Source organism: Acanthochromis polyacanthus, chromosome 6, assembly GCF_021347895.1.
Source record: "Acanthochromis polyacanthus isolate Apoly-LR-REF ecotype Palm Island chromosome 6, KAUST_Apoly_ChrSc, whole genome shotgun sequence".
Classification (NCBI taxonomy): domain Eukaryota; kingdom Metazoa; phylum Chordata; class Actinopteri; family Pomacentridae; genus Acanthochromis; species Acanthochromis polyacanthus.
In genome coordinates this window covers 36287627-36297634 of record NC_067118.1, presented here as the reverse complement: position 1 = coordinate 36297634, position 10008 = coordinate 36287627, and the positions used below count along the sequence as shown (strand labels likewise).

Below are 10008 nucleotides of genomic sequence, written 5' to 3'. Positions count from 1 at the left end.
AGAGATTTTTATTTCTCCGCACACATGCACACTCACACATACATTTGCACGCATACATGCACACACTACCACATGCATAGGCATAGACATGAGAGATACACGCGTGCATGTGTCATTTTTGTAATGAAAGCAATCATTTATACATTTTCTCTCCATATGTACACAAGCAGACACACATAGCTACACACAACGTGCCTTCCTTATAGAAACGATGCAACTTGCAGACCAAACTTGACTTGTGGGTGAACACTTGCAGCAGCACTAGAACAGTGAGGTGTTACCATGTAATTAGAGTTATAATATGACATGAACCAAAGGAAAGGAGGAGGCAATTCTCAAGTAGTCTATAAATAACAAGTGGCATGTGAGCAATTTCACTTTGCTGAGCTCTAATGAATGTTTTGCCACTTGCTTCTTCCCTGGTGTCTGTTGCTGTGGCATTTTTTTTTTCGTGCAGTGTAATGTGCATGCACAGATGATATTAAGCTATGTCATGGCAAACGATTCCAAAACAATAAAAAAGGAGGGAGGAAATGGAAAGGTATTACCAACTTTGTCCTTCCCCTGACATAGTGGTGAAAATGAGAGGGAGGGAGAGAGACTGCGGATGAGAGAAGGAGATCATGGCAGTTTTAATAGAAGTGAGAGACCATAACGTTGATTTAAATATTATCCAGGTGACCACAGTAAGTCAAGGTCATAAAATTCTAATGTCAGGTTCGCCCTGGAAAGCGTTGGGGGTGGATTTTATGATCTGCAAATATAATGTGCTGCAGCAGTAAAGATGCGTTTAAAGGTGTGTGTGGAGGAGGGCTAATCCACACAGCAGAGACTGCAATGTGCAGGATCCAGGCGAGGCGCGCTGGGCTGGAAGGAGCAGCCTGCCTCCACCCGGGATAATGGAGCTTCATGGGAGCAGGAGATAAGAAAGATGGAGGATAAAGGAGGAACGCGGCGGCCGCAGGAACAATAACAACAAGGCAACACGTGGATAACAAAGCGCACCTGGGAGCGTCTGCAGGATGCAAGAGGAAGGTAGGACCGCAATATTTATTATTTTTGATTTCCTATTCCGGAAAGCATGCCACAGATGTCAGGGCAGCGTGTTTGACAGCTCATGTGGCACGCGTGGTACACGCCTGCTTCTGTCGATATAGTTTATATGAAGTTGTTGTGTTTTAATCAGTGTGCTTCTGCAGCTGATTCCTACGATTTCTCACTTGAATTTAAACTTGATCGCTGGTTATTTTTGCATTCTGCATATTTACTGTGAAACTGAGATTTTTTTAAGGCAACTTTGCTGAACAGCTGAATAAATTCTGTCATGCTGCGGTTTAAATTGCTACTAAAATTAGACTGACATGGTATTTTTGAGTAAACACGTCAAGGCATGCGTGTCTAATGTGAGGATGCACAGGCAGTGGTTAAACAAAGTAGCTTGATTGCAGGCCTACAGAGCCAGGCAGTATGTTTCTTGTGTTGGTACTCGCCTTTTCCTCCTTTTGAGCTGGGTAGTGGTAATCCTCCACTGGGCTTTTGCATGCCATTTTCCTTTTCATGGATTTTAATCGCCCTTTTGCGCGAAGGCTGAAGCGGTGGTTTTAGGGGTAGTTTCATGTTGTTGGGGTTGGCTTCCCTGGCTCGGCAACAAGAAACCCGCTGATTACGTCAGTTCGTCTTCATCAAGGGCACAATTTCCGCCTAATTTACCCCCTAATAGTCACCAGGTCCCGCAAATGGCATTGTAAATGACATGACTTGGCAATACCTTGGAACAGAGACGTTTCTTTCTTTGTGTTATTTGTGGTGGGCTGTAAAACCTTCTGAGGCTCTCATGGAGATAGGGTTTGTAAACAACATGGGGTAAAGTTTAGGCTGCCTTGCTGTTGCATCTGTCATCGGCTGGCCTGCCGGGCTTGGGTTTCAGTTCGTGCCTTCAGCTGTGTTATCATGGGATTGGTAGATGGAGAGATGACTTGGATATACGCATGACTTTGATAGAGAGATGTCACTTATTTGTCTCGCGAATTCATCTGACTCATGAATCTGGGTCTGGGGCAGGAAACGGATGCATATTGACATTCCCATTATTTGATCTGAGCAATCTTTTCTAATGACTGCTAATGCACCACTGCTGCAAAGCTTTTATTCCAAAATGCCGTGCAATCTCCAAATTGCTGCAAAGTTTTACAATGGGAATACGCCTGATAATAAAACCCACACCACTGGCTACACGATCTGAAATAACTCTGACTTTGAAGATGAGTGTTTCCAGAACCTCAACAAAAAAATAAAACTTGCACTGACAGTGACAGAAATCACTCCGTTAGAAGCCACATTTTGTTATTGAGGTCTGTTTTAGTTTTGAAAATCCAATTTAAAATCACTCAAACACGATTTATTTGAGCCTTAAAGAATTTATCTCGTTTATGTCACACTTTAGCTTTTCTTCATGTGGTTTTATTGCAAAGTTTGAAGCGGATTTGTTTTTCTCCTCGGCAAATCAATGACAAGAAGATGGAATCATTTTGTCATTTCGAATAAAGTTTGCACATTAGAATGCTTTTATCTGCAGTAGATTTCAACCGAATTACTTTTAGCTTTATATGTTTGTCTTATACCTCTTGTATTTAATAATTTCTTTTCACGAGCATTTATTTCTAGCACATTTATTGTTATTAGAAACCATTCTTGCATGCACCATCACAGGTTTAGGCCATAACTTTATTTATCTTTTTCCTTACGCAGTCAATAATTTCTTTGCTATTACTTTAAACATATTCAAATAAAGCAAGATTGATTGGGGCAAATAGAATTCTTTTGCTAAAGAATTGTCTTATGTCAGAAAAACTATTATCTATGGAATAGTTAATTTTTGTGCTGTACTCAGCGTCTTTTCTGCAGGGGAGTCCAGTGTTTGTGCTGGTCACTATCTCCCCTTGTTTTCTCAGCCCCCTCCTTTTGGCAGCAGTACCACTGGAAGAGACAGTCTGGAATCCAAAGTCAACTTTCATTCAGTCACTCAAAGTGAGATGAGTGTCTCCCTTGGAATGCATCACTGACAAAGACTTTACAGCGCTGGAAACAGCCCGAGAGTGCACAGATCACCCTAAGACCATATACACATAAAGTCATTTATTTCACTTTGTAGTGGCACACAGGAAACTGAAGCTATAGACAGCCACTTCCTTGGACAGCTCTAGAAGTGTTACTGCCACTGGCATGATCAGACATGAACCAAATATGCTAGCTAACGGCTTTCCCTTTCCCCCTCGTCTTTTTATTTGGTTCACATTAGGTTTTTCTTGTGAGATACAGGAGAAATTATCACCTCGGAGTTGATTTTTTTTAAGAGCTTAAGGAATAAATACAGAAGACGAGGAACATTAACTTTCTTTTTATGGAAAATGTGAAGACTTTTTCCCTTATTTTGTAAAACGTTTGCAGAAAGAAACTCAAAATGTGGCTTCTGTTGGAGTTTTTTTTTAAATGACGATTCATAATTTGGAGTGACTGCTGTCCGTCATTATTTGGATTTTCAATCTAAGCTTTAATATTTACATTAAGCCATATTTAAAACTATTTTTCTTTTAAATTCAAGCGATCCTGATTATTATTACTAATTTATTATTGTCTCACAAATTACTTCACCGTTTGACTTTCCTATACTGCCGGAATGCAACGTATCATTGCGGCATGGCCTCTACTCACCATGAGAATATCGATATTGATCAGCAATAATTCACAGAATTAATGCAGAAAACTACTATTTTAGGAAGTGATTGTATTAAAAGAGCATTTGACGCGAGATGGAAACTGAATTCAATAGAATCTGAACTAAGAGGCCGGATTGGTTTGATTTTTCGATTGTAGGACACTGGAATATGCAGCTTATCATTGGTCAGAGAACTCTTTGATTCAGGATGAGCAATGCGGATCATTTTTGGACTTTGAGCTGTTCATGCTGTTTATCTGCGGTGCTTTCTGTTCAGCACATGTGGCTTTTAAAGAAAACTCGTGATGTATACAGAGAAATGTCCACATGTACTGAGATTCAGAATGTTGCATATTTTAAACCGCTCGTCTGGAGAAATTAAACTGTGCGTGTGTGTGTGTGTGTGTGTGTGTGTGTGTGAAAGAGAGAGAAATTTGGAATATGACTTGCAAATTTGCTGTTATCATTTGTTGTTTCTCTAAGATTATAATTAGACAGTCACCCTTATAAATAGAATAAACAGCGTATCTCCATCAGTCATTTCGCATTACGCAGAAGCCTGCAATTTGTGACCACACAGTGCTAAAAGAAGAGAGTCATGTTACAAGGCATTGCGCACGTCGTTCGTTTATTGTTCAGCCCCCCAGCAATGGCACATATTAGTTATGCTGATTGAAGTAAGCACAAGCAACTCTTGTCAATGAGGATTGTTATTTTTTTTAACCCTGCACAATATAATTTGATCTAAACCAGCACGCCGAGCTCTGATATTATGATGATAAGGATTCACATGCAGTCTGTCTATCAGTCTCCTAGTCTGCCATTCATACATGTATACTCAGCATTCTGCCATTCTGGAGTCTTTTAGTTACTTGAGTGTGAATTCATGCTCTTAACTAGAGCTCCTTTGTTGAACAGTCTGTTTATTTGCATTTTTACGCAGAAGAGAAGCACCTTTCCCAGTGTGAAAACACATTGTGTTCGCATGTAAAGTCAAATTAATATGAAGCCTCAGTGCACTTGGGTGGTAAAAATCAGGCTCCAGCTGAAATTTGTCTCGCTGTTAGGTTTTTGCTCTTTCCTGTTCAATTGCAGTCTGACTGGCGCTGGCTACACACAAGTACAAAACCCACATTGTCCACATCAGCACGCATCACCGTGCTGCTGTTAGCCTGTCGTTTGCGTCATACTGAACTAGATAGCATCAGTGTTTGGCGCTACTGTTATCAACACCACTGATTAATTACTTTTTTTTTGCTTCTGAGGTTCAGGCCGATCCACCACAACCCTGAGCTGCAGCTAAGTTTGAGCACAACATAGGCTCAGTCCTTCGCAGTGGTTTGGGGTTGTCATATGTTGCATAAACCTCGAAGACAAATGTGTGATTTTTGGATAACAGAGCTAAAATGCACTTTTTCATGCAGAAACACAGAGGCATGTAAAAACAAGTCACACCAGTAGCTGGGTATAAATTGTCTCCGTCTAAACTCCTGAATGTGTTTCTTTACTGATTTCCAGCATTATTTTTAGTAGATTGGGGATATCCGTGCATCTATGGTCGAACACAAACACATTTTTTTACTCTGTTTGCCATCGCAGATCGTGTTTTTAGGTGAAGTATTAAAGAAGGACTAAAATACATTATGTGAAATGTGTTTTACCATGTAACAAAGTAGGATCCTCTCGGCAATATCATCTCAAATAGTCTGTTTGGAACTGTGTCAGAGAAGAATAGATAAAAATGACAGAGACTGCAAAAATAAGAAACGATAACAAAGGATTATTTTTGCGATGTGATCTTTTTATTATAGCACATTAAAGCAGATAAGCAAGTGACTAAGATATTGTAAAAATAATTTATTTACTTCTCATTAATGACACACACACACACACAGTCTGTCGCGCACAGACATGCACATGTGGACAGAGTTGCACACGCGTACAGCCAAAACAGTATAAATGATCTGACTGGATTATTGTTGACACCGATACCGGATATATAATAGGGTTATGTGACCATATGTTATGGTAATAAATGGCCGGTGAGCACCGTTTTGTTTGAGCTTTATTTGCGGCAGTGGAATAAACAGACAGTAAAACCCTCCACCTGCAGAAAACAACAACTTTAAAGAGAGCTGATTTAGAATAACGGTAAATCCAGTAAATTGATTTATCTCTGTAAACATGTGGGGAAATATTTAACTCGGCTCAGATTCGCGCATTCATCAGCACACACCAGGACACCGTTTGGCGTTATCCGGGTTAAGGTCTGACGTCTGGCCTTTTAAATTTCATGGTTGAATCTGAACTCAGCAGCCAGGACAAGCATGGCACCACCTAATGCATACTGATTACATTTAGTTTTACTCAACCAAGCCCAGATATAGAGAATTACGTCAGCTAATGTCCATGTCTGAGAATTTATTTTGACCAAAGTTGAATTTATTCTCGGATAAATAGTGCCACTTTAATCATTGTGATTTGGCGATGGCAAAGGCTCGTTAGTTATTTTCCTACACATGCACTACACTCATTTGTACCCATCAGTGCAAAATTGAGACTTATTTCTGTAATATTTCCTTTGTTGTCTTTGCTTAAACCGTCGTTTCTTATTTTGGAATTTATGGTTTTCAGTTTTAGCCCACTTAGAGCTCATTTCTAGCCCAATAAAATGTGGTTAGTTCGGCTACACTGCTACAATTTCAGTTTTGCGCGTAACAACTGTCAGCTCAACACGTCCTTACTTAGATTTCTGCTCTTAAAGGTGGCAATAACTCAACTTTTTTCACAATCCAACTTCTTTTGCAAGCTACCAGCCCAGAATAAAAGTACTGAATAATAGCATTTTAAACCTCTAACCAGGAATTACGCACAGAACCGTAAATACGCACACAAAATAGCATGAAGTCCACCAAAAATAAACACTCCAGCTCAAAAAAAATTATGCAGATTCAAAACGTCTGCAGGTTGTAGGCTTTAATAATTCATCAGCTTTTGTTTTCCACCTCAACCAGTGTGCACGAATGCATTGCTCGTTCAGTATGGATGCCTAATTGCGTTCCGCGTGACGCTGGTGGCTTCTTTGGTTACTTCTTTTCACCGTATGTAGCATTGTGTTATTTGCTGTGTCGCTGCATCTCTTGCTGAAGAGTTCAGAGTTGTTTCACAGCTCACTAACTGTCGAGCAGCTCAAGTATATTGCAGGGCAAAACAGCAAACTCATGACTGGAGACAACAGTAACATCATCCTGGTTATTAAAGCTTTCATCGAGTTTGCCCTTTAACGAACCCTTTTACTTCTGCATGCTTCCCCCTTTTGCTGTCCCTTTGCCTTGAATTGTTTCACATGTAGCCCGATGGTGAAGGTTTTTTTTTTTATGTCGAGCTAGGAACTCGGATGCAGTCTTATTAACGACACGTTTATGAACAATCAAATGGTCCTCGTTAAAATTTATTGATGGGCATAAAAGCATGAACGGTCACCAGCCGAATATAGCCCGCTGTAGTGGGCTGCTTGTCAAGAATCTGAATCCCCTCCTCTCCTATCTCTGCAGATCCCATTTAGGAAATGTTTGGTTTGCCCTCGTTAAAACAGTGCGAACTTTATTATCGCCGCGTCCTGCATCCCTTATTAAGATTTTCTCTCTGCCAACTGTGTAGCCTCTATAAATGCACCGAGAAGGTTTCTGTCTCTCTGTTAAGAAATCAACAGCATTCCTGAGGAAGTTATAAACGCCCCACTTTATCAAATGTGCTGCAGGTTTGATAGAGATAAAACGAGCCAACTATTCAATAAACACTTGAATGCTGTAATACTATCCGTCGCAATAGCATGGGGTCTACGGTAGATTTTGCTTGACAGAGATTGATTACACCATCAAATAGTGCCTTGGTTTCAGACGTAATGTGCGCAGGTCTGTAGTGCGACCAGAGAAAAGCTCCACTGCTCGCGTCAGAGATGCAAAATTTCTTTACCAAGAAACGCTGTTGTTAAAGTTACCTCTAAACGTCCGAGAAAAAAGAGTAAAAGAGCACATTTGTTAATCCGATTTATGTGCTTTGGTATCCCGGGATAAGTGGCGCATTGATCCACTGTACAATTTTGTGGGGGTAAATATAATCACGTGTCGCGGAGGCAGCCAATAGCAGCCAGGGAAGCGTTGAGAAATAATTACCTGCCTTGATTGTTTCTATGGCTAGATAAAAAAGTACACATACACTCCATATAATAATCGGATGCATGTAAAAGAGTCGGGGAGGCTTCGTCATGTCGACCACGGGTCCCATAAGTAATTATTATGTGGACTCCTTGATTAACCATGAAAACGAGGATGTCCTTGCTGCAACTCGGTTTTCGGCGCCCGGTTCGCACCCAGCCGGCCCTCGTCCGACGTCCCTAGTACCGGAGTGTGCTGACTATCCTTCCTGCAGCTTCGCACCCAAGGCACCCGTCTTCTCCACCTCCTGGGCCCCTGTACACTCTCAGTCATCAGTGGTTTACCATCCATACAGTCACCAACCTCACTTAGGCACAGACTCGAGGTATATGCGGTCATGGCTGGAGCCGATATCAGGCGCCGTGCCTTTCCATGGCTATCCGGGGAACAGCAGGCACTATGGGCTGAAGCCCGACGCCTTTCAGGAGCACAGAGCCGGCGAGTGCCTCGGCTCCAGCGGACGGACCTACACGGATTATCTGTACTGCTCATCCACTGACATGCGGGACAAGACGCAGCAGAATATCCCCTCTCCCGAGTCGGATCTCCTGGCTTCAGGGAAGCATAAAGACGACAAGCCGGAGCTAGATCCGAGTAAGTTCAAGCTCCCCTACGGTCCTTTTTTTTGCGGGTGGGAAGTGAAGTCTGTGTAAAACTGCTTTCGTTTAGAGGCATTTTAACGCCGTGCGTAAAGTGGGATTATACGCGATTTCATCCATGCCTTTTTCAGCTCAGCTCCCAGTCGCCTCTGCTAGGTGGAACGCTTTAGGAACTATAAAAGACAAATGCTGCTAGGCTAATATTGGGGCTATAAAACCAGACGGGGGTTGTAAACATGGACTCAAACCGACAGAAAGACGTTGAATTTGGAAGGATGTTTCATCATGTTAAAACACGCAAGGTGTTGCCTGGAAAGTGAGCAACTTAAAGCAGCATATGAGTCAGTATTCATCAGTAAAATGCCACATGGTGCATTTTTGTCACTAATCTGACCCCGTGCTAATTAAACACGGCACATTCAACCACGTAAGGTAACTTTAAGGTCTAATATTTTTATGTAGGCCCATCCTGTGATGAAAAAGTCACATTTTGGCTCAGTTTGACCCCAAGTAGTAAAATGCATAATTCGGCCACATTATAACTGAGTAGATTATATGCATATAACCTGCACATGTCAATTTGCTTCCCTCTCTGGGTCCAAAACAAATTCACATGACTCCTCCAGCCAACTTGAGGAATGTAGGGACATACTCGACGACTTTTACCACGGACCTGTAAAGGCTTGAACCACGGGCCATTTTATGGGCCAATAAAGTGAATAAGCGCATTGAGTATTTTACGACGGTGTTACTCACAAGTTAAGGGGACAAGGAAACAAATCTGTCGAGGCTTGGATAAGTGTAAGTCTAGAGAATCCTTATTTAAAATGTTTTCTGTCAGTTAAGCTTTAATGTTGAACTCCAAACATCTGTATGATTGTGTTTAGATGTGGCACATTCTTATGAGGCTTGCAGTAAATCCAGAGGCATATTTATTTGAAGGGTTAAACCTTAATGTGGGAGTCATTTGTCATTGTTTCTGTTCTGAAAATGCCACAGCGTTTCCTCTTGTTATTCAGACTTCATTATTAGAATGGTTTCTTGTTTTTTTTTTTATTATTATTTGCAGATAACCCGGTGGCAAATTGGATACACGCCCGCTCCACGAGGAAGAAGCGGTGTCCTTACACAAAGTACCAGACTCTCGAACTGGAAAAGGAGTTTTTGTTCAATATGTACCTTACAAGAGACCGCCGATACGAGGTCGCTCGGGTGCTGAATCTGACCGAGAGGCAGGTCAAAATCTGGTTTCAGAATCGGCGAATGAAGATGAAGAAAATGAACAAAGAAAAGACCGACAGCAAAGAACAATAATGTGGACTGCAGTTGAGAAAATACAAACCATAATAACCACTAGTCACATGGACAGCACAGATGTACCAAAACTCACGAAGAGCCCCCTTCTCCTCGTCATATTTGTCACTTTTTTGTTGGATTTTTTTGTATTAACCTTTACCTTCGAGACTGATGCTGATTA

At 41.4% G+C, this 10008-nt stretch overlaps 1 protein-coding gene across 1 annotated transcript; it reads left to right on the top strand.

The window, feature by feature from the left end:
* The first annotated feature begins 7982 nt into the window (after positions 1-7982).
* hoxc9a (homeobox C9a) lies at positions 7983-9993 on the top strand. Its single transcript, XM_022211343.2, has 2 exons — positions 7983-8526; positions 9601-9993. The coding sequence occupies exons 1-2, from the start codon at positions 7983-7985 to the stop codon at positions 9843-9845; spliced, it is 789 nt and encodes a 262-aa protein (XP_022067035.1). The 3' UTR covers positions 9846-9993.
* The last annotated feature ends 15 nt before the right edge of the window (positions 9994-10008 follow it).